Below are 25,275 nucleotides of genomic sequence, written 5' to 3'. Positions count from 1 at the left end.
ATGGCTGGAACTAAGGAAGAAAGATGTGTTTTAGCATCTGAAATCTTGTTTGATATATCTGAAGGACGGCGAACCTTTCTTGAGGCAGAGGAGGCTGAGGAAATCTTAAGGCCATTAAAGGAGCCTGGAAATTCTTTTACTAAGATGTGCTTTGGCAATAGAAGCTTTGGTTTAGGAGCAGCCAAAGTTGCTGAGCCCATTTTGGTTTCCCTCAAGGGCAGTTAAGGAAGTTGACCTCTCAGATTCTGTTGCAGGAGGACCAGAAGCAGAGGCTCTTGAAGTTATGAATATATTCTCGGCTGCCCTGGAAGGTAGCAATTTGGAGTCTCTAACCCTCTCGAATAATGCCTTGGGTGAGAAGGGTGTGCATTGTGGTATCTCAGAAGCAGCTGTGCAGGCAGTTTGTTAAATGATTCCCTCCACAGACAAGCTTAGGGTTCTTCAGTTTCATAACATAACAGGTGATGAAGGGGGCCCTTGCTATCTCTAAGGTTGTGAACCATTCTCACTTGTTAGAGGATTTTCGCTGCACCTCAACTATGATAGGCTCAAAGGGAGGAATTGCATTGTCAGAAGCACTTGAGCATTGTACCCGTTTGAAGACGCTTGACCTGCACAATAACATGTTTAGAAGCAAGCTGGAGTTGCCCTAAGTATAGCTCTTTCCAGGCATGCATATCTCACTGAGGTTTACCTGAGCTATCTAAACTTGGAAGATAAGGGTACAATTGCTATAGCCAATGCCCTCTGGAAATCTACTCCTTTACTTGAACTCCTGGAGCTGGCTGGGAATGAATTTATAGCTGACGCTACTGCTGCTATATTTGCTTGTATAGAAGTGAAGCAGCATCTTACCAAGTTAAACTCGGCTGAAACTGAAATTGTGGATGAAGTTGCTCTATACATTTAGTCAGGCCTTGGAAGAGGGGCATGACCAGCTGAAGGAAGTTGATATGAGCTCCAGCTTAATAAAAAGGGATAGAGCCCGAATCTTGGCAAAAGTGACAGATTATTAAAAAACATGGATTTAAGCTGCTGAACATTAATTCAAATATCATCTCTGATGAAGGCATTGATGAGGTGAAATAAATATTTAAGAAATCTCCTGATTTGCTTGGACCCTTGGATGGGAATATGATCCTGAAGGAGGTGATGATGACGAAGAATCTGGAGAGGCTGAAGGTAACGAGGATGTATTATTCAGAGATTTGTCTTTAGAGTTAGTAAAAGACAGCTTTGCAGATGTATTATTGAGGAAGGTGGCCCAGGGCCAGCACCAATACCCATGTAAATATGTAAGGGTGCGTTTGGTTTATTATTTTGGATAGAATTTTGAGGATAGTATTGGATTATTGGATAGGGGAGTATTACGAGATAAATTTTAAAAATTTATGAAAAAACTCTTAGGTTTACTAATTTAATTAAAGACCCTAATATATAAAATGACAAAAACACCCCCACCACCTGCAATGCCAGATTCCGACCACCATCGCTGGAATCTGGCTGAAAAATTTTCGTTACGACATAGACCGATCGGATCTGTGTTATAACGGGTTGTTATGGCCTTTTTCGGCCAGATCTACGAACGTGTGTGGCTGCGACGGCCAGAAAAGGTTGAAACGACGGCCATTCTGACTGTCAGTGACGGCCCAAGATATGGACGTCGTTGACGGCAGATCTGGCCATTATCGACTATTTTCGGTGGCTGTGTGACTATTGTGATAGATTCCGACTATCACCAGCGATGGTTGCCGAAATCTAACAGGTATTGGGGGGTGGAGGTGTTTTTGTTGTTTTTAAACTTTTTTTGGGGTATTTAATGAAATTAATAAACTATAGGATCTCAAGTAATTAAAAAAAAAACTAATTTTTAGAAATAACATACAAACAACATTTGAAAAATATGATTGAAAATATAGATAAAAACAATAAGCGAAAGTACCATGAGCTACCACATCTCCGAACCATAAACCAACTTTGTTGGTCCACATTAAAATTAAAAAAAAAAAAAAAAACTTGTAGTGAAAGTGATTGCCAAATTATAGTTAGTTTCATTAACTTCAAATCAGTGTTCAATCAAAAGATTTGGAATAAGATGGCATTACTTTTTCGTGGGTGTGTGTGTGCGCTAAGTCTTTTCTATAATGATCTGAATGATGAAAGGCCGAACGAGATGCACCACCCTAGTTTGTGGACCAGTTAAAATAGAATGCAAATGTAATTTTAAATAAATGGGTTACCTTTGTTTGGTTGATGTGTCAGGGGAATTCAAGTTTTGAACAGGATAATCAATTCCAAATTGGAATAACAAATTTTATTTCTTTTTTTTAAAATAAAAGAGACAAAACCACTAAATTAAATTTTTAATATATAATGTAGGATACTGTTTGTAAATAGAATAATAGAAACATCCCAACGTGGCAAACAGAGCTGGAATATCACGAAACTGGAACATAATTACTGGCGTAACCAACATCACGTCTCGGTTTAATCACTAGTATGCGTTTGGTTAATATTTTATTCCTATTCTGGATCTATTCTCCAAATAGCGTTTGGTACAATATTCTCAAAATATTACCATTTTTTTAATACATTTTAACCCCATAAGGTTATTAATTTCACTAAATACCCCCTAAAAAAAAAGTTTAAAAATTAACAAAAACACCCATCAACCCAACTTGTCAGATTCCGGCAACCACTGCGGTGATAGCCGGAATCTGTACAAAGGCCTAACTTCGACCAGAAATGGCCGGAAGTTCACCGCTGTGGCCTTTTCCGGCCAGATCCGTGGTGGATCTGGCCGGAAAAGGCCAGATCTGGCCGCTAGCGACGGCAAAGATGGCCCTCGTTTGGCCTTTTCCGGCCGTCGACAGCCATAACAGCCGTAGATCTGGCCTTTTCGGTCAGAAAAGGCCATAACGACGTGTTACGGCACAGACCGACAAGTCTGTGCCGTAACGAAATTTTCGGCCAGATTCCGGCGGTGGTGGCCGGAATCTGACACTGCAGGTGGTGGGGGTGTTTTTGTCATATAGTTAGGGTCTTTAGTTAAATTAGTAAACCTAAGGGCTTTTTTATAAATTTTAAAATTTACCTCGTAATACTCCCATATCCAATAACCCAATACTATCCCTAAAATCCTATCAAAATACTAAACCAAACGCCACCTTAATTGTAGATTCGAAAACCTAACATTTCGCTCTCTATCACTTTCTCGGTTCAGTTCCCTTTTCCCTCCACTCCACCCCTCTCTTCTTTCTCTCTCTACATTTCCCCTGAATTAACGCAACCAGGAGATTCAGATTTTGAGAGCCAAATAGAGAGTGCAAACAAGGTATAATTTTTTTATTTTACATTTATAACGTTTTGAACTCTAAATTCAATAACACTTGTGAGTGTGCTAAATGCTTCTTTTTGCTTCAGATCTGTTTCTTATTTTTGAAAAGTTGGAATCTTTTCGATGATTTTAGCTTTTCTATTGCCTATTTATTGTCTCATTTCCTAATATGCCTTCTTGTTATAAACGTTTTAGATCTTCTGTTAGTTATTCTGTTGTATTTGTACTGCATTTGCATGTTTGATTAGGCTTTCATGTAAACAGTTTTTATTAGAGATTTATTTTACGTCAGCCTATTGGGAAAGAAGAAAGTTATTTTAGCGATGTATTGAATGAACGTTTTAGTTTGGTAGTTGGGAAGATCTGAGTGATATAAAAGAAAACAGATTGAAAATGTGAAGACAGTAAGTCTCTTTTGAAGAACAAAATTGAGTCTGAAGTGTATCTCCTATTTTTCCAATTCCCTGTTTATTTTCTTAGTTTTAGTTAATTGGAAGACCTTAATTTTTAATCCAGTTCATTCAACAATTTGTTATTTTCTTTCACTATTGTCTTTGTTTAGGTACATTTCCTCTGCTTTTCGCAAGATTGTTAGTTGATGTCTTCACTAACAATTAAATGTTTATCTCATTATTTACATGGATTAAGGTTATTTCTCCATCCAGTGCTAAGCATGTCTTTCGCGTTGCTTGAAAAACCCTTTAAATTTAATTTGACAATGTGCTAAAGGAAGATTCAATGTTTCCTTATTGTTTAGTATCATTCTGCTTGTTAGTTTGGCAGTTCTAATAATTTTTTCTTGTAATTTCATTTCAGCGTTTATTATTGAGGTAGTTAAGATATATCTGGCCCTTATCTGTAGGTTGTTCTGCAATGGATGCCACAACAGAGAATTCACAACGCCGTTCTTTCTCAATTAAACTATGGCCTCCAAGCCAAAACACACGCCAAATGCTTGTGGAACGTATGACTAACAATCTCACATCTAAATCCATTTTCACCCAGAGATATGGTGTTTTGACCTTGGAAGAGGCTGAAGAAAATGCAAAAAATATTGAGGATACGGCTTTCACCACTGCAAATCAGCACTATGAGAAAGAGCCTGATGGTGATGGAAGTTCTGCAGTCCAGCTTTATGCAAGGGAATGCAGTAAGCTTTTGCTGGAAGTTCTTAAGAGAGGCCCTGGAACTAAGGAAGAAAGAGGTGTTTTAGCATCTGAGGAGACCAAGGATGACAAGCAAGAGCTGGAATCTGAGAAAGTCAGTGCAGCTCATGAAACCTTGTTTGATATATCTAAAGGAAAGCGATCCTTTCTTGAGGCAGAGAAGGCTGAGGAGATCTTAAGGCCATTAAAGGAGCCTGGAAATTCTTACACTAAGATATGCTTTAGCAATAGAAGCTTTGGTTTAGGAGCAGCCAAAGTTGCTGAGCCCATTTTGGTTTCCCTCAAGAGTCAGTTGAAGGAAGTTGACATCTCAGATTTTATTGCAGGAAGACCAGAAGCAGAGGCTCTTGAAGTTATGAAAATATTCGCAGCTGCCCTGGAAGGTAGCATTTTGAAGTCTCTAAACCTCTCGAATAATGCCTTGGGTGAGAAGGGTGTCAGGGCTTTTGGGCCCCTCCTGAAATCACAGAGTTCCATGGAGGAGCTCTACTTAATGAATGATGGTATCTCAGAAGAAGCTGCACGTGCAGTTTGTGAATTGATTCCCTCCACAGAGAAGCTTAAGGTCCTTCAGTTTCATAATAACATGACAGGTGATGAAGGGGCTCTTGCTATCTCTGAGGTCGTGAAGCATTCAACCTTGTTAGAGGATTTTCGCAGCTCCTCAACTAGGATAGGCTCAGAAGGTGGAATTGCACTGTCCGAAGCACTTGAGAGTTGTACCCATTTGAAGAAGCTTGACCTGCGTGATAACATGTTTGGAGTGGATGCTGGAGTTGCTTTAAGTAAAGCTTTTTCTAGGCATGCAGATCTCACTGAGATTTACCTAAGCTATCTCAACTTGGAAGATCAGGGTACAATTGCTATAGTCAATGCCCTCAAGGAATCTGCTCCTTTGCTTGCAGTCCTGGAGCTGGCTGGGAATGACGTGACAGCTGAAGCTGCTCCTGTTATATCTGCTTGTATAGCAGTGAAGCAGCATCTGGTCAAGTTAAACTTGGCTGAAAATGAACTTAAAGATGAAGGTGCTGTCCACATTAGCAAGGCCTTAGAAGAGGGGCATAACCAGCTGGAGGAAGTTGATATGAGCGCCAACTTTATAAGACGGGCTGGAGCTCGACTCTTGGCACAGGTGGTCATTAAAAAACCGGGATTTAAGCTGCTGAACATTAATTCAAATATCATCTCTGAAGAAGGCATCGATGAAATGAAAGAAATATTTAAGAAATCTACTGATTTACTTGGACCTTTGGATGAGAATGACCCTGAAGGAGGTGAAGGTGATGAAGAATCTGGAGAGGGCGAAGGTAATGAGGATGAATTGGAATCGAAGCTGAAGAATCTTGAAGTTGGTGGTCAAGATGATTAAAGATTCTCTTATTTTAGGTGTCTTAATATAGAATTTGCTGCACTTGTAACATCGTGGGACCTCAACAATAGTGGGAGATGATTGACAGCATTTTGGATTAACTATTCTGTTAATTCCCCATGCATTAGCTGAGCAGGGTAGTAGCTGTTTGTTTAGTGGAGGCCTAGAGTATGTTGTCTGTAGCAGTAGATAATTTTTAGGGGAGTCTTCCGAAGTTTTTTCTTCTGGAACCTCTAGATTTTCAAGTCATTCAATGTGTTAGCAGATCTTGTAACAGATTCACTCTGATATTGCTAATGATGCAATGTCAAAAATATTGTTATGAGTGCTTGAGGTGCGCTCATGTATTATGTCCTATGGCTAAAATGATTATTACTTGGACATACTGTGGAAATCAGTCTTTTCTGGAAGTTTTTATGTCTTCTAAAACCCGTTTTGAGAATCCTATCCGAAGTTGAGCATTTACAAAGAGAAATTCTACAAAAAATTCAACGTCCAGGGAGAAACTTAGGGAATTAGATATGAGGACTCGATTGCATAGATATGGAAACTATCAACATTTGTTAGGAAGAACTTGATTGCATGGATCCATAATTTGCGTGACACTAGAAAACGAGATTGTCTTGCAAAATCAGATTTTCAGGATTGAAAAGAAAAAAAAAAAAGAAGGTTTTTCAGATGAATACCCTTCTTCAAAGTCTGTATACATATTGACATTCTAATTAAACGCTTCTTTAAGCACTAGAAAAATGATAATCGTACTACATGTATAAATCACCATTGACATAACATTGTTGGCACTAATTTTCGATCACATGATGCGCATGTTTAATAACACTTTCCCTACTGTTTTTCCTTTGATTACCCGGCATGGTTTTCTTTTTCTTGTTAAGATCTACATTGTAATTGTAAATTAACGTACAACTCATTTAGGTTCTGTCTCTTCTCCTACCAAAAACCTACAACACTATGCCGCACATCAAGTTTTTATCAGCTTGGCTATCCAGTTTCTGATTATAGAAATTGAAAAATGTAACAGCAGAAGCAGCTTTACTATGAGACTAAGACGCCAAATAAGAAAGCCAATTTGACGAACCAACATTAATAGTGAGATTAGAAGGATCATTCATTAATGCGGCAGTTTTACATACAGCTTATATTGGCGGAAAACACTTTAGAAATAACTGGGAACTGGAGAATATGCCATGACCACACCAGTTAAAAAATCACTTTATCTTTGTCGCTTGAGAACCCAAACTTCGGAGCTAAACAACAGCTCCTGCTATGAAATTCCAGCAACTTTGTCATGCTGTATGAAATTCCAGCAACTTTGAGACAACTAGAATGAGCAGGGACTGTTCAGGTTCATCCTGTCATTTTCGCCAAGTCATTTTATATTAATTCCACACGTTTCCTCTTCCATTTGAGTTCTGCCCTCTAGAATCAGATGATGAGCTCTGGACGACATAACTTGATCTCTTCTTCTTGTGGGTAGTCCATGTAAATAAATGCCCATTCAAATAACTTCCTTGAACACCTTGACGTTCAGGCTTTTCAACACTCTGATATTCAGCTTTTTCTGAATTTCCCCTCTCAAACTGCAGTCTCTTTGGGGCCGAACCATAGGTATCCTCACTTGTTCCCTCACTGGCAGTAGGCAGATTCTCATTCTTCACTTCTAATACCTTTTTCTCTGCACCTGTACTATTACTAACTGTTTCATTGCCCTCCAATGGAAGATGGTCCCTTCTCTTTTTAGTTGAAAGCTTCGATATGTCTTGTCCATTTTCCACAGCTTTCATCCATTGTAAATCACTTAATGTATCAGCGTAAACCACTTCCTTCCTTTTCCGTTTTCCTGTAATTTTGCTGCTATCATGTTCAAAACCTTTGTTCTGATCTTCCTTACTATCAGGTGCAGAATATGCCCACTCAGGAACTTCATGCTCTTCCATAAGACGAGATCGGTAGTTCTCTTTTTGCCTTCTCTCCTCATCCATCTTCTCAAACAGCCAAAATTCCTCATCTGAGCGGGCTGCGAGACGGTTGATTTCTCTCTCACTTGGTACATCTGTTCCAAGAGAGCTTGTACCTTTACGCATTATCTCCTTTAACATCTCTTTTCTGTCCTGAGCTGCAGAAACACAGAAATATCACATTAATTCATTTTGACATTTTGTTAATCCAAACAAAGAGAAGAGCCACAAGGGGAAGTCAGGACTAAAAAGTGCTCATTTCAGAAGAATTTTGTCAGCATGAATATATGAAAATAGCAAGCAAATGATTGGTAAGCAAACGGCATATAAAATTAATTTATCTGGTGTTCAGTTAATCCAAAGAAAGAGATGAGCCATATGGGGCAACGAGCAAGACAAGGACATCATTTCAGGAGTTTCTCAGCATGTGCTAGTAGACATGGTCACAGATTACGTATATAAAACTTCCTCTTAAAAAAAAAAAAAAAAAAAAAACCACAATCTTCCACCACAATTTTATACACAGAATGAAACATAGCATAGGTATGAAATGAACTTTAAGTTACTAAAACCAAAAAAGTTCAATAATAACTTGAAGAAAATTTTACATATGGCAACGGCAGCATTTTATAGGGGTAGCACCGTAACAGCACATTCAAGTTTTTATGAAACAGTAGAGATAGAAATGCAGTAGCGTGGAGCAAAGTTGACAGAAAATACTATTTCATTCTTTCAATTTAAGGAAAAAAAATATAATGAATATTTCCAAGTCACTGCATTAAGTTCAAGTAAAACATACCAGTGGAAGTTGTATTGAAAAGTCCAGCCTGGATAACCTTGGCATCAATGCCCATCTTCTGCTTAGCACGTTCCAAGATTACCTCTTCAATCGATCCAACACTAACCAACACAAAAACCCTGACTTCTTTCTTCTGTCCAATTCGATGGGCCCGATCCTCCGCCTGTTGGTCCATTTGTGGATTCCAATCACTGTCAAAGATTATTACAGTATCTGCTGTTTGCAAGTTCAAACCAAGTCCTCCAGCACGAGTACTCAAGAGAAACATAAAGTAGGGAGAGTCTGGAGCATTAAATTGCTTGAGTAATGTCCCTCTTTCCTCTGTCTTTGTCGAGCCATCAAGTCTAAGAAACTTAAAATCGTTTAGTTTCAAATATATTTCGAGAATGTCCATGAGACGAGTCATCTGTGAGAAAAGTAGGACTCTATGCCCAGATCTATGGAGTTTTGGGAGTAAACGATCAAGTAGCTCAAATTTTCCAGATGCTCTGATGATCTCTTCCTTGCGCCACATATTGTATTCTCCAACAAAAAGGTATGGGTGGTTACAACACTTTCTAAGCTGCATCGACAAGTTCTGCAGACTCTTTGATCTCCTAGAATCTGAAAATTTTTGAAGTCTCAGTAAACAATGAAAAAATTTATCCCAACTAAAAGAAAAAAAGAAAGGGTGCAACTACATTCACCAAAAGAAAACAAAAACAGATGTAAAAATAAAACTATCATGCAGTTTTCTTAAGGAAAAGTTGCGGATGAACAATAACAGACATATGAAAAACTTGATAGCTATTAAAAATGAATTGCCAGAATCACCGTNTCCTTGCGCCACATATTGTATTCTCCAACAAAAAGGTATGGGTGGTTACAACACTTTCTGAGCTGCATCGACAAGTTCTGCAGACTCTTTGATCTCCTAGAATCTGAAAATTTTTGAAGTCTCAGTAAACAATGAAAAAATTTATCCCAACTAAAAGAAAAAAAGAAAGGGTGCAACTACATTCACCAAAAGAAAACAAAAACAGATGTAAAAATAAAACTATCATGCAGTTTTCTTAAGGAAAAGTTGCGGATGAACAATAACAGACATATGAAAAACTTGATAGCTATTAAAAATGAATTGCCAGAATCACCGTTTGGTTGACATTTTTAAGGTCTTAATGATGTATTTGACCATTTGAGTGCATAAGAGTAGAAGCAATTCCTGTTACAAAGAGCCTAAAATTTCTATTGGCAATGTTTATCAAACCAAGCAATTTAGCACTCAGAGATATATGGAGGAACTAAGAAAGCAGGTTGTTCCGGTGGGACAGATGGGTAGGGGATGAAGAGTTTTCTTTCACTTGAATATAGGAATTAACCACTTGACAGATAACTAGAAATGGATGCTGATAGATGGCATATAGAAGAAGAAGCTACAGACCAGTATCTAGCCCAACTCTGCCCAACTCTGTCACTTGGTGGTAATATACTTTTTGCCATGCTGACAGATCGCATTTAAGTATGACCTGGGATTTCCCAGGAAGGTACTTCTCTACCTCATCTTTTTTCCTCCTCAAAATGAATGGCCTTATAACCTGACAACCAAGTAAATCCACTAAGATAAAGAAGTCCAAAATTAAAAAAAAAAAAAAAAAGACATGAAACCTAGGAGCAACACCTACATGATGCAAACGACGAATAATCAACAATTGCTCTTCATCTGTAAGAGCAACCTGACCCCGATCCATGAAGGGAGCATTGAACCACTCTTCAAAGTTCTCGACGGAATTGAAAATGGTTGGGAGGAGAAAATTGAGGAGGGACCATAATTCCTGCAAACTATTCTGGATTGGTGTCCCAGTTAACAAAAGTCTACGTTGAATCTGATACCTGCATATAAGTAAAATTGATCATAATAGTCTTATCTTTATTGTTTTGTCATGGTAATGCCCCAAAATGATATTGCGCAGCCAATAAAAAAGATCAGCTTGGGACAAAGTTCATCATAGCTATGAAAAGGTAATATATAACATGACCAGAGAGATCACTTGAAAGTGCAAAGAAGCAATTCAGAACTGAGAAGGTTTTTACAAAATAATACTGCCCCTAACAGGCAACAATAAACGAAGGTGGGATGTATACACATTTTATTGAAACATAGCAACAGATTCAGCAAAAACAATTGGAAGAAAAATAATAAATTCTACCCCAGACATCATACCCGGCAATAGTCTTTGCAAGAGCACACTCATGATTCTTTAAACGATGCCCTTCATCAACAATCATATAGATCCAGTGAACTTTCTTCAAATATTGTCTATCTCTCATTATGAGATCATAATGTGTGATCAACACACTAAATCTTCCTCTCTCTGTAAAGTACTCCTCCCTTAGTGCCTTTCGCTCATCTGGTCGTCCATCATAAACAACTGCTGCAATACTGTATTGGAAAGTAAATGCATAAGCAATTCAAGATAAAGTTACATGTGGTCCATCACAAACAACTGCTGCAACACTGGAACGACAAGAAAATGCATAAAGTTCCATGCACGATGCACATACACACAAAGACATGCATGCATATGGATAGAGAGATTGGTCTTAAAAAATGCTCTGTGCTTACCTGGGAACCCATGTTGAAAATTCAGTGATCCAATTGGGTAGCACAGCCTTTGGAGCCACTATTAGGTGGGGCCCCATAACACCCTTGTTCTCAATGAGATATGCAACCAAAGAAATTGTTTGAATTGTCTTTCCCAGTCCCATCTCATCAGCTAAAATTCCATTTAGGTTGTTATTGAACAACGACAGCATCCATTGGAGCCCTTCTATCTGGTATGGCCTCAATTCTCCACCTTGAAGCAAGGACGGTTGCTCAGTTACCTGAGGTAAAAATAAATTCGGTTAGGTTCTCTAAGTAGAGTGAGTGACAGATAATATAAAGAAAAAGAAAAATTTTGTGAGAACTCAATCATTATGGTTTACACCATCAGAAATTTAAACAAAAAAAGAAGAGGACTAATTAAGTAATTAGCAATCATAAAGCAACATATGTTTAACTTCCAAGGTATTGTACAGAAGCATTTAGCAGATATTTGACAGATAGACAATTGCATGCCAGATAGGTTGAGCAATTTTAAAGCAAGCAGCCAAGATTGTCTGGCCCTGTATGCTAAGATTAGCTCAAAAATCAAGTCCACTCTTCAAATGAAAGAACTCCTATACAACCATGAAAACAATTTAGGTGATCTTACAAGTTTGATAACATTGAAAGTTTGGACTGGCAAAGCAACATATGAGCTTGAAGAAAACGTCAAGAGGCAATTTTCAGAACAAGGTTTAAGTCCTCCACAAAAAAGAGAGAAATATACCCCTTCTATTACATGATCATCATATGACAAAGTAGTCTCTAAATAAAAATACAACAATTTGGCAGTCTAAATGTCAAATCCAATAGTCCAATTACAAAGCCAAACGAAATTCATAAGAATATAAAACAACATAGGTCAACTAAAAAAATTCCTGCACAGAAAAGTTAACAGAGTAGAAATAACATTCGACAGACAACAAGGCTTCTTCTTTACCTTCTCTTCAATTGAGTGAATTGCAGAGTTATACTGCCTCTGACCTTCAAGTAAATCAGCAGACTCGTCATTACGATCAGAATCAATAATTTCATCTTCCTCAGAAGGTGAATCCCCAGGAGTTCCATTCTCTGAAGCATCCAAGTCAAGCAAATCGTCTTCTGAGTCTCTCAAGGGTTCAATGCCATCTAAATGTTTAGCATCTTTCTGACGTTGAACGGCAGCTCCCAAGTTAACAAGAAGCTTATTTGTCTCTTCAAGAAGCGTGGTTAACCGCTCATTCTTGCTCTCTTTGACTAACCTCATGTATGCTTCTTGATCATCAGCCTTTAGAGCTTGGAACCTCAATTTCTCAGCCCGTGTAGCACGTTGCCTTTGCCTTCCATGCCATGCCTGTTACAGTATGAAACATATAAGGGATCCATTAAAAATAACAATATTAACCAGCAATAACATATCACTCAACTGACTATAATAATTATATATATCTTTTGGAATTACACAAAATAATCTGCAGACTAGCATAAAATTGTTTCTTCCAGGAATTCTTTCTCTTTTTTTATGGAATAAGTATAACAAAAGGATATGAAAATTTTTAAGAACAAGTGGATATGAAAATTTCCCTAAATTTATCTATAAAAAACATAAACAACTTTTTCTAAGAAACGCACAAAACAAGATAAATTAGAGCTAGTCAACTTCAAGAACTAGATTTGTTGAAACGTCTTCAACTATTAGTGATTGTAACAACAGTCATCATTAATGCTTGTTTGGTTGAAAGGAAAGGCAGGAAGGAAAGTAAAAAAGACAAAGACAATACTATTTATGTGATTGGCTAAGAAATAATGAGAGGGATGGAACAGAGCAGGATATTCCATATCTTCAAACCCACCAAAATCGATCTTTCCATAAATGGGCAGTAGCGAAATTAAAAGAATAAGGCCAGAACCATTTTATATTTTTATTCTAGTCCTACATTTAAAATTATAAACATGACCATATATATATTTCAACATATTCAGGTTTAATGGGCAAATTAACATATAATGGCTACTCTTATCTTCTGTTTCCCTCTCTACTGAAGGAAACTAAACAATAAAACGTGACAACTAGTTCCTTTCCCGCTTGTGGTTATTCTTATAACCAAATAGAGGAGAAAGGAAAATGGAGGTGCCTTTTTTTCCTTGCTTTACCCTTCCCCTTCTCTTTCCCTTTTCCCAATCAAAGATTATGTAAGGATAGAATACACTCAATATTCTGGCTGAAAAAAAAAAAAACATAAAGAAAAGGTTTTAAATTTCTTTTTCCACTTGTATCCAAGTGAAATCATGGTTCTTCGCAAGCACTTAGAAAGCTACTAATCAAAGTTGCAAGTTGTTGGAATTCATAATGAAATCTTAGATCTTAATGAAGTTCCATTATAATTCTTATTTATGACTTTATACCAATACTTTCAGGCTTTCTCAAAAAAAAAAAAAAAAAAACAGTTAAAATGTCTATATAGCTTCATAAATTATCTTCCTATGATCTCTATTTTACATCCACTTTACATTTTGTTTGTCCTTCTGACATTTTCAATCAAAACAACCTAACATGTTTATATGATTTTCAGACAGCATTTCTGAAACCTATTTTCCATGCTACCTCCCATCTCCAACTCCTATTCAAATTATCATGCATGGAGAAACGGTAAAAGGGAGCAATATAAAGAGATAAACTACATACCTGGACTCCATCATTCCTTTGCTTTCGGCGTTTTACAGAAGCTTGAATTTGCACTTGGAATTCACGGACAGCATTAAGTATTTCAGCAAAAAATTTTCTTTTTCTAGTCTCGATTTGGTTCCTTGCCTCCTCTTCCAACCTTGACAGCCTCTGCATCAAAAGAATTTTTACTAATCAGCAAAATGCAAGGACTTTTTTATATATCTGGTACCAAAAAAAAAAAAAAAAAAAAAATTCACTAATATATATTGTTCAATTAAAAGCAGAACATGATCTTAAAATCTATTGATTTTTCATATAGCATCCCTCTTTGGTCAAATACACATATCAAAGTTGGATTTACTAATCAATGTCCACAGATTTCTAAATCCTAAAAAGGTAAACCTGGTAATTATATTGTGGGTACTTCATCCTTTTTATAATTTCAGATACACTATAGTTAGTTAGTTACAACAATCAACAAAAATCAATATAAATGGCATTCTTAGCTGGATCTAACAAACTGCTGAGAATCAACTCATTCCAAGAGTAAGTGCTACACTATTTAGAGATACCACATAAAAACTAGAAAACCACCTTCTCAAAATATAAAGGTATTTATTGATATTACCTCAGCATCCCGCTTCTTCCTGAATTGATCATCAGCTTCCATGGCAAAAGCATCTCCAACCCCGTACAGAGGACGGCGCAATCGCATCATGCCCCAATCAAACAGTTGCTTTTCAGGAAATGCACAGTTCAAGCGAAGCCAGTATTCCGAACTCACATCAGACCGAACCTTATTTTGCAACCCTGCTAACTATAAGGAAGAAGTTCGTTGGCCAGAAGAACAGAAACCATGTTATCCCCCAATAACAAAAGAAAACAAACACACACAATCTATGGTTACCATCAACCTAGGAACTTCTTAAGTGGCATGTTCAATAAAACTGTCAAATGTAAGACAGGACACTGCACTTGTATATGATTCACTTGTTAATTTAGCAGAGTTGGTTTATTTTCAAAAAAATTCCCATAAAACAATCACAGTACTCACCCTATATCAACCAAATGCTTTCCTACCTTCAGTTCATGACAGATATTTTAGGTAAAATGTGGCGTACATATTCATGCAAGTAATCAATTGGGAAGAAGACCAAACATAAATAATAAAACAAAACAACTTTTTGACAGAAACTTAAATGTATCAACTGTACCTTTAGTCCATAGAGTTCAAGTAAGCACTTTGTCTGCAGCTCCTCACCTCTACTTGAAGGCAATTCTGAATTTAAAGCATAGATATATTAGTGCTGCTCAATAGTTATCTAAACTCTAACTCAAAACTGATAATGGTTAATTTGAAAGAACTTGACAATGAGTTTTCATGGTGAACAATTGAAGTAATTTAGTCTGCCAGTGCTTCAGAGGAAGTTCCCAACCTGAAAATGTGGTTGGGAAGGACGAATTGATAATTCCAATTGGTTTTCAAAAAGTAAATTACAAATTACAGCTCAAGAAAAAGGAAATAATGCCAGAAAATAAAGTGAAAGAAAATATAACAATGGCTTTCAATGTTATACAAACATCCACTTTTGTTTATTTAAATCACGCAAACTTTAAAGCTTCAACTTCTAACCTAGATATTCATGTAAAAGCAAAAAGATAACTACCACGAAAGATAATTAAATGGTTTAACCAGCAAATTCTATAAACAAGTAAATCTTTATGAGTTTAACAAAAGCAATTTTGAACAAACCAAGCTCTAACAATGCTTATTTAAACTTCACTGATGCAATTCTCAAAGACTAGATGCACCAAGAAACAACATAAGTTAATACTTTCCAATTTCAATCATACATAATTTTTCTAGGGCTAACATACGTTCAAAAAAATAGATGATAACAAGTTGAAGTTCATTCCAAATGATAATAACCTTCAAGTTCATTTAATCGGTGCTGAACGTGGCTCTGATAGCGATTTTCCCTTGAATCTTTCAATCCAGTGCCTGACATGCATTTTTGCCGTTGCTTAGACAGTGCATTCTCAAAGTCACTCATCAAATCTGCTCCATTAGGAATCTTAGGACCATCCTGCCGCATGAATTTAAATCAAAATTCAAAACCAAAATAAAACACTGTAAATTAACTCTTCAAAGACTGGCGCTACATCCACTTTAAAAGGAATAATAGATTATGTTACAGTTACATCTCCATATGAAGAACAGGACTCTCTGCTAGTATAAGTTGGTCTTTTAATAGCTTTGTTAAGATGCATACAACAAAGATGATATTATGCACTTAATTCTGAAGAAGACTAGATCCCAAAGCTTATGTTAATATGAACATGTTTCATTACATATTGCACTAGAACTGTCTCAATTAGTGTTCTAAAACCAGAGCCAGCATCTATAAGTACTACTTTTCAGCCTTTTTTACATACAGAAGATCTAACCAAAACCAACCCAAATTGCATAACACGTTCATATCTTAACGGTTAACAATGCAAAACATGAAATTCAATTTAAGAAAATCAGAAACAAAACTTAGAGTGCGTTATGTCCACAAATTGCTAAGATCATATGAACAAACTCTTCAAACGTAGCCACCCTAAGCACCAAGAACACTCAAAAGTAAACCTATCCCCAAAATCTCCTTCAGAAAACACGAAATGCAAGAATAAAAGCACATCCCTATATCAACAAGATAACAAATTCCACGAAAACCTCATAAATTCAATCAAAACTAATCCCAATACCTCCCTCCAACAACACAAATTTCCACACCAAAACCTTAAAAGCACCAGAAACGTAGACACAAGAAACCAAAACCCAGCACAAGAAAAACAAAGTCAGAATACTCCCCAAAACAACACAAAAAAAAAGGAAAAAGCACAATAAAACCCCGAAATCACACAATCACAACATTAAAACACTTTGCCAACAAAAGGGTATTTCGTCAGCAACACCAGAAAACCCAAATTCACAACAATTTCCCGCACAACAAACCACAACACCAAAAGGGCACCTTAAAAACACCACAAAAACCCTAAATTTACAATAATTTCCAACACCAGAGACCGAAAAATCAAAAGGGTAACTTTGAAAACTCTTACCAAACCCTTTTCAGCCACGGCTGTCTGGTCAGATCCATCGGCACCATGGACCCCATCATCAAGAACCTCGGTAACGCCCTCTTGGTGGCCATAATAGATGGATGAAACGGTGTCGAATAATTCAGGAGGTAGAGGGAGGTCTCGAGATATGAAGTTCAAAGCACAGATCAGAGACTTTGTCCTCTCAACATGGTCCAGAGAGGGAGTCACACTCTCCTCAAGCTGAGCCACCATGGGGGCGCGCGCGAATGTAATCAACGGTTATATTTTTTTTGTTTTTTAAACGGTTTTTTGAAAAGAATTTATCTGGTGTTTAAGAGATAACACTCGCACACACACACATACCCACTCACTCTTTCAATATGTAAATGTGTGCGCGTTTTTGTATAATCGCCTCTTTCTTTGTTTCGCTTCGCAAAAACCCTCGGCGTTTTCTTTCTTTTATTTTATTTTATTTTATTTTATTTTATTTTCTCCTTTTCCCGTATGTATAAGGAAGATAAATTTTGAGAGAATTGCGGAAACCGCCCTATCTATTTTTCAATCACCAAACACGCCTCTATTCTTCTTTCAAATGACATATCTACCCCTGTTGATTATGATCTGATTATTTATGCCATTTTTAAGTTCAATTTTTGTTGGGCTTCATTATTGTTAATTAATGTGTAAAGTAATACTGTATATCTATTATTTAACGCCCCTTTCCATCCACCTCTATTATATTACTTTATACGGATTATTTTGTATATATTATTTTATTTTATTTTTAAAATACTGAGTATATATACCCACAAAAAGTACTGTACACACCCATTTAATTAAGCACAATATTATTGAAATTTTAAATATGATTTCTCTATAAACTTTGAACCAAAATTTTCGATTTACATTGAGTTTTTATTTAATTAAGAATAAATATAAAATTTTATATTATAATTATAAAAATATGTATATTAAAAATCTACCTTTTGAGTTTTTAATAATATGTACTGTTAAAAGTGAGTATTGATAATATTTTTTTGATCCAATAATCAAACATTTTCAATTATCCGAAGTTACATTCTAATATTTGTTAACAACTACATAAGTCATATGCTAGATCGATTTTGGATAGTACAACTGGATTATATTAGAAAGGAGAAATTGAATATATTACAATTTACACACCCATTTTAATGTAATTAAAATAAAATCATATATCGGTCAATTAGCAAATAGATATTCTAATAATGTAAACATTGTTGTAATCAATGTTTTTAAATTTGACCCGGGTCTTGACTCGGTCAAAGGGGTTGGTTCCGGGGTTGGACAGTCTGACCCGTTGGTCGGGTCGATGAAATCAGCATGAAAGCTAGTATGAAACTTAATGGACATAATCATGAGAAATTCTATCAGTCCTTACAGGTTTGAAATCTAGCAAACACACCCCTGTGATTTGGCTAGGAGGCGTAAAGTGTCGCATAGTCAATCGGTACATCAAGCGGCAGGCAGTAATTGATGAGGGAACTCAGGCCGTGATGAACATGGTTTTGGTGTGGAGAATAAGGTGGTGCTGATGGTGGTGTCAAGTGGAATGATTGTCATTGAAAGCGATTGGAAATCAACCTAAAGATAGGCAGTCGCGCAAACCAGCAGGTGGACGACATCAACTATCGGCGGGTGCACTTGGCTGGAGATGGTAAGGGTTTTGTCGTGTAGGTGAAGGTGAAGGTGAAGCCTTTTGTGGTGTCAAGTGGGTGCAATGAGCTAGAATTAGACTGGATCAACCTTGGAATAGGCAATCGCGAGAATGGGAAAGGGTCATGTGAACGGTGTAGAACGGCCAAAACACGGTCAATCAGACTAGGAAAGTACTCAAATGGTGTTAGGAAGGTGTCTTCTGCTGATTTTGATGAAAAAATCGGTAGGAAACAACAAAAATGGGCAACAACGACGTCGACATTGTAGCAATTGAGAGAAAATTGTTGACAAATGCGACGGTTGAACTGGCAATTCGACACCGTTTTGTCGGTTCAACTGTGGGTCAATTCAGGTTAATGGTTGAAACTGAGTTTAGAGTGTCCCTGCGACCCGAGAAGGGGCTGGTTCTCGATCAAACCGGTGAAACCGTCCAGTCTAGTCAAGGTTTTAAAACAGAGGTTGTAATGTGATGTTTAGTAAGATTTTACCTTTTGTGTGGCAATTGATGTCATTTATCGTATTATTTAGGGGGTGTTTGTGTAAGCTTATAAGCTGGTCAAACTAGCTTATAAGTTGGTCAGACTAGTTTATAAGCTCTAAAATTAAGCTGACTTGTTTATTTATAACTTTTTTGAGCTTATAAATTGAACTTATAAACAAAAAAAAACAAAAAAATTTTTTTTTTTTTTTTTTATAAGCAGTCTGTTTATAAATTAGTTTGATCAAGTATATTATCACATTATCCTTGTTTAATTTTAAATTTTCATAGTATACTCTTATTTAATGTAGTACCTTTTTTAGTCGTTTTATAATAAAATATACTTATAAACCACATTTTACCAAACACGTCAACTACTTATCAGTCACTTATAAATACTTTAACCAAACACGTAATTGCTTAAAATTTCAAATGCTTATAAGCTAATTTTAGCTTATAAGCACTTGTTGCTTATAAGCTAATTTTTATAAGCTTAGACAAACACCCTATTAATCATCCACATGTTAATTTAAAACCTAATAGCGTCACAAACTTAAAATATATAATAATATTAATATGTTTATAGAAATGTATACTTAAAATGTAAAACACATATTTTATTGGTGTAAATGTAAAGGGTTTTAATAGAGTTCGAATAAATTGTTACCAAGGTCCAAGGTTGACCTGTGTGACCATTATACAAAATTAACATCATTAATTTAAATAAATATTTTTTTTCTTACACACAATGTGTTTTAATCATATATATATATATACAATTTATATGAATTGTATTGGTTGATATAAATTATAATGGAGGCGAAGATTTAATTATAGGTTGTATTAACCAATAAGACTACAACGGTGTGTACAATTATAATTATATTAGATAAAAATGAGAAGAGGATTGAAGATGTTAGTATTGAAGACTTTGTCAGTTATGTTGGTAAAATGAATTGTGAAGTGATACTATTATATATAATTCTTTAAATGAAGATAGCACCTAAGTTTTGAAATTAATGTTTTCATATAATAAGAAATCAGTTTAGTATTTTCATTAAAAACATGTTTCTTATCTTATATTATTTTAAGGATTTTTAATCATGCTACAGTTACAAAAAAACTATAAAACCAAACAAAACACGATACAGTTAATAATCAATGTTTTAAAACCTGATCGGCCCAGTCGATTGGGCTGATTCAACCGGGACCCAGACGGTGAGCTGGGCCAAGAGAGTCTAAAAATTGAAGTCTAATGGTGGTGGTGGTTGGAGTTTTCGTCACTCAAAACGATCAAAATTTGGCAAAGGACAACAAAAAAAAATCATTTTTCGTTGTCAACAATTGACGAGTAATGAGAGGAGATAAAAGGTATGGTTTTAAAGAGGAGAGGGTGGAGGTTCCAATGGTGGTGACAACTGACAAGGGTGATTTTGGTGAAAAAACTAGCCAAAGAAAGAGGAAAGAAGGTTGGTGTCGACGCATGCTAACATGTGCTGAAAACAATGACGTGCACTGATTCAAAAATTTTGAATTATTTTTTAAGTGTCATGTCACCAGTTTGACCCATCGGTCAAACCAGTTAAACCGATCAACCCGGACCCGACTTCTTTGCTGGATTTACAACTATAATACTTGATAATTCTCATTATTTTAGTTAAATATAAATGGTATGTAGTATGTACAACTATAATACTTGATAATTCTCATGTACAAATTGCAAGTGCAATATTAGCTATTGATTGAATGTCTAAAGAAAAACGACTAGTTATACTATACAATCACATTTTTTTAATATAATCTCCCTTTCAAATAATATATTCATTTTAAATAATATGATTTGTAATTTTCATCAAATTTGACAATACTTTTCATGTATAATTAAAAAAAAAAAAAAAAAAAAAAAATTGCCCTCGGCCCCCTACTCAGAAAAGAATTCCAACAAAATAAAACCATATTCGATCAATCATTCCAAAAACGTAGCCCAGCCTCAGAGAGATGAAAGGGTAATTGAATGCGTCTCATTGCCATTGTACAGGAATCTGTTATGGACCAACTAAATATCACAAGCTTAGAAGATTTTGGAAGGAGAAAAATGGAATCCATCTACAAAATTTTAAAACAGGACAACATTCTTAATACCCAAAAACGTAATGATAATCAACTCCCTCAGTCCTCCCACCACAATCTGAAGAATTAATGACTTCCTTTCTCTGATAAGGACAAGAATGGCAAGAAAACCTCAGATATGTATTTACCTTCATCTTAACTTCTATACTCAACTCTCTGCAATGCTCGACTGATTGGTTCTTGGAAGTACTGAAGGGAGATCAAAATTGCTTCCTATTGCCAGATATGCAATCACATATGGTAAATAGATATTTAGAAGGGTAAAGAGACCAATAAAAATCAATAAAAAAGGTACCTCTGTTCGAATTGTTCGACTTCCTTGATGGGGACATGTGTTGAAATATGAGTCAAACACCTCCCGAGCATTTTTTTGCTTTTTATGAGAAAAAAAAAAACACCGACAACAACAAAAAAACTAATTAGATCAACTAGCAATAAGTTAAAGCCTTGGCATATATCAATCATAAACTAGAACTTCAAATAAAATGTTTTCTTTGCTCTATGCAATTATATCAAATCAAGCATTATGGCATAAGCATAACCTCAATGCAAAATATTTATCTGAAAGGAAGCGTAATTGTTTCTTCTGATTGTTAAAACATTTTCTTTTTCATTTGAAACATCGCATAACACTGAAAGAGTGGGGAAAAATCTCAATTAAGAAAAACACATTTTTAAAGGCATGCTGCGAATTTATCCAATTCTACCTTTAATTTGGCTATCTGAAAAAGTCATTTGCTTTCTATTATCATCTTTCTTGTCCAAGAAGACGAGACAAACATGTTTAAAAAAAGTCGTAATAAAGAAGTTGGCCAGGTAACTCAACAATTAGATTGAAATTAAAAACTATTGTGCACTGTTTTTTATTCCAATATTCTTCTTTCAAATGACATATCTACCCCTGTTGATTATGATCTGATTATTTATGCCATTTTTAAGTTCAATTTTTGTTGGGCTTCATTATTGTTAATTAATGTGTAAAGTAATACTGTATATCTATTATTTAACGCCCCTTTCCATCCACCTCTATTATATTACTTTATACGGATTATTTTGTGTATATATATATTTTTTTATTTTTAAAATACTGAGTACATATACCCACAAAAAGTACTGTACACACCCATTTTATTAAGCACAATATTATTGAAATTTTAAATATGATTTCTCTATAAACTTTGCACCAAAATTTTCAATTTACATTGAGTTTTTATTTAATTAAGCATAAATATATATTTTTATATTATAATTATAAAAATATGTATATTAAAAATCTACCTTTTGAGTTTTTAATAATATGTACGTTAAAAGTGAGTATTGAAAATATTTTTTTTATCCAATAATCAAACATTTTCAATTATCCGAAGTAACATTCTAATATTTGTCAACAACTACATACGTCATATGCTCGATCGATTTTGGATAGTACAATTGGATTATATTAGAAAGGAGAAATTGAATATATTACAATTTACACACCCATTTTAATGTAATTAAAATGAAATCATATATCGGTCAATTAGCTAATAGATATTCTAATAATATAAACATTGTTGTAATCAATATTTTTAAATTTGACCTAGGTCTTGACTCAGTCAAAGGGGTTGGTTCTCGGGTTGGGCGGTCTGACCCATTGGTCGGGTCGATGACGTTAGCATGAAAGCTAGTATGAAACTTAATAGAGATAATCTGAGAAATTCTATCAGTCCTTGCAGGTTTGAAATCCAGTAAACACACCCCTATGATTTGGCTAGGAGGCGCAAAGTGTCGCGTAGTCAATCGGTTCATCAAGTGGTAGGCGGTGATCGATGAGGGAACTCAGGTTGTGATGAACATAGTTTTGGTGTGGAGAATGAGGTGGTGCTAATGGTGGTGTCAAGTGGAATGATTGTCACCAGAAGCGATCGAAAATCAGCCTAAAGATAAGTAGTTGCGCAAACCAGCAGGTGGACGACATCAATGATCGAGGGGTGCACTTGGCTGGAGATGGTAAGGGTTTTGTCGTGGAGGTGAAAGTGAAGCCCATGGTGGTGTCAGGTAGGTTCAACGAGCTAGAATCAGACTAGATCAGCCTTGGAATGGGCAATCACTAGAATGGGAAAAGGTCATGTGAACAGTGCAAAACAGCCAAAACACGATCAATCAGGTTAGGAAAGTACTCACATGGTGTTAGGGAGGTGTTTTCTGCTGATTTTGATGAAAAATTCGGTAGGAAACAACAAAAATGGACAGCAACGACATCGACAGCAATTGAGAGAAAATGGCTAGCCTATGCGACGATTAAACTGGCAATTCAACATTGTTTCGCCGGTTCAATTCAGGTTAATGGTTGAAACTGAGTTTAGAGTGTCCCTGCGACTAGAGAAGGGGCTGGTTCCCGATCGAACTGGTAAAACCGTCCAGTTCGGTTGAGGTTTTAAAAGAGAGGTTGTAATGTGATGTTTAGTAAGATTTTACCTTTTGTGTGGCAATTGATGTCATTTATCGTATTATTTAATCATCCACATGTTAATTTAAAACCTAATAGCGTCACAAACTTAAAATATATAATAATATTAATATGTTTATAGAAATGTATACTTAAAATGTAAAACACATATTTTACGGGTGTAAATGTAAAGGGTTTGAATAGGCTAATAGAGTTTGAATAAATTGTTACCTAGGTCCAAGGTTGACCTGTGTGACCATTATACAAAATTAACATCATTAATTTAAATAAATATTTTTTTTCTTACACACAATGTGTTTTAATCACATATATAAAAATAAAATAAATAAAAATAGTAAAAATAGATATAAATTATAATGGAGGCGAAGATTTAATTATAGGTTGTATTAACCAATAAGACTACAACGGAGTGTACAATTATAATTATATTAGATAAAAATGAGAAGAGGATTGAAGATGTTAGTATTGAAGACTTGTCAGTTATGTTGGTAAAATGAATTGTGAAGTGATACTATTATATATAATTCTTTAAATGAAGATAGCACCTAAGTTTTGAAATTAATGTTTTCATATAATAAGAAATCAGTTTAGTATTTTCATTAAAAACTTTCTTATCTTATATTATTTTAAAGATTTTTAATCATGCTACAGTTACAAAAAACTATAAAACCAAACAAAACACAATACAGTTAATAATCAATGTTTTAAAACCTAGTCGGCCCAGTCGATTGGATTGATTCAACCGGGACCAGACGGTGAGCTGGGCCAAGAGAGTCTAAAAATCGAAGTCTAATGGTGGTGGTGATTGGAGTTTTTGTCACTCAAAACGGCTAGAATCTGGCAAAGGACAACCTAAAAAAATCGTTTTCTGTTGTCGATGATCGACAAGTGATGAGAGGGGATACAGAGGATGGTTTTGAAGAGGAGAGGGTGGGGGTTCCAATGGTGGTGACAAGAGTGATTTTGGGTGAAAAAATAACCAAAGAAAGAGGAAAGAAGGTTGGTGTCAATGCATGCTAACATGTGCCAAAAACAATGACGTGCTAACGTGCACGCCGATTCAAAAATTTTGAATTTTTTTTTTAAGTGACATGTCACAAGTTTGACATTTGACCCACCGGTCAACCCGTGACCTGGGTTTAGCCCCGAATTGGTTTTTAAAACATTGATTAATATATATTTTCTTAAAGAAATTACAAATACATCTTATTACCTACCCAGGCTAACTGTCACCAAAAAGATGAAGTATCAGATGATTTTAGTTAAATATAAATGGTATGTAGTATGTACAACTATAATACTTGATAATTCTCATGTACAAATTGCAAGTGCAATATTAGCTATTGATTGAATGTCTAAAGAAAAACGACTAGTTATACTATACAATCACATTTTTTTAATATAATCTCCCTTTCAAATAATATATTCATTTTAAATAATATGATTTGTAATTTTCATCAAATTTGACAACACTTTTCATGTATATTTAAAAACAAACAAAAATTTGCCCTCC

General features: G+C 35.5%; 2 protein-coding genes and 1 pseudogene across 3 annotated transcripts; 2 read left to right on the top strand and 1 right to left on the bottom strand.

Annotated features, from left to right (window-relative positions):
* Window positions 1–2,279, top strand: LOC116135063 (annotated as a pseudogene).
* A 910-nt stretch (window positions 2,280–3,189) lies between these two features.
* Window positions 3,190–6,319, top strand: LOC116135040 (RAN GTPase-activating protein 2). 2 transcript variants are annotated; one of them, XM_031420746.1, is made up of 2 exons: window positions 3,190–3,334; window positions 4,200–6,317. In XM_031420746.1, exon 2 carries the CDS (start codon window positions 4,211–4,213, stop codon window positions 5,870–5,872), a length of 1,662 nt encoding a protein of 553 aa, XP_031276606.1. In that variant the 5' UTR covers window positions 3,190–3,334; window positions 4,200–4,210; the 3' UTR covers window positions 5,873–6,317. The 2 variants fall into 2 exon arrangements, with proteins under 2 accessions (XP_031276606.1, XP_031276607.1); XM_031420747.1 differs by having other exon boundaries at window positions 3,191–3,334; window positions 4,154–6,319.
* An 866-nt stretch (window positions 6,320–7,185) lies between these two features.
* Window positions 7,186–17,450, bottom strand: LOC116135016 (probable ATP-dependent DNA helicase CHR12). The gene is made up of 12 exons (XM_031420715.1): window positions 17,026–17,450; window positions 15,848–16,004; window positions 15,132–15,196; window positions 14,546–14,734; window positions 13,936–14,085; window positions 12,211–12,603; window positions 11,250–11,509; window positions 10,848–11,066; window positions 10,309–10,516; window positions 10,068–10,221; window positions 8,648–9,250; window positions 7,186–8,006 (listed from the first exon to the last, which is right to left on the bottom strand). Exons 1-12 carry the CDS (start codon window positions 17,257–17,259, stop codon window positions 7,270–7,272), a joined length of 3,369 nt encoding a protein of 1,122 aa, XP_031276575.1. The 5' UTR covers window positions 17,260–17,450; the 3' UTR covers window positions 7,186–7,269.
* Between the last annotated feature and the right edge of the window lie 7,825 nt (window positions 17,451–25,275).

Source organism: Pistacia vera, unplaced genomic scaffold, assembly GCF_008641045.1.
Source record: "Pistacia vera cultivar Batoury unplaced genomic scaffold, PisVer_v2 Contig293, whole genome shotgun sequence".
In the NCBI taxonomy this organism is placed as follows: domain Eukaryota; kingdom Viridiplantae; phylum Streptophyta; class Magnoliopsida; order Sapindales; family Anacardiaceae; genus Pistacia; species Pistacia vera.
Note: the sequence above shows the minus strand (reverse complement) of the source record. Positions and strands in the feature narration are given on the sequence as shown.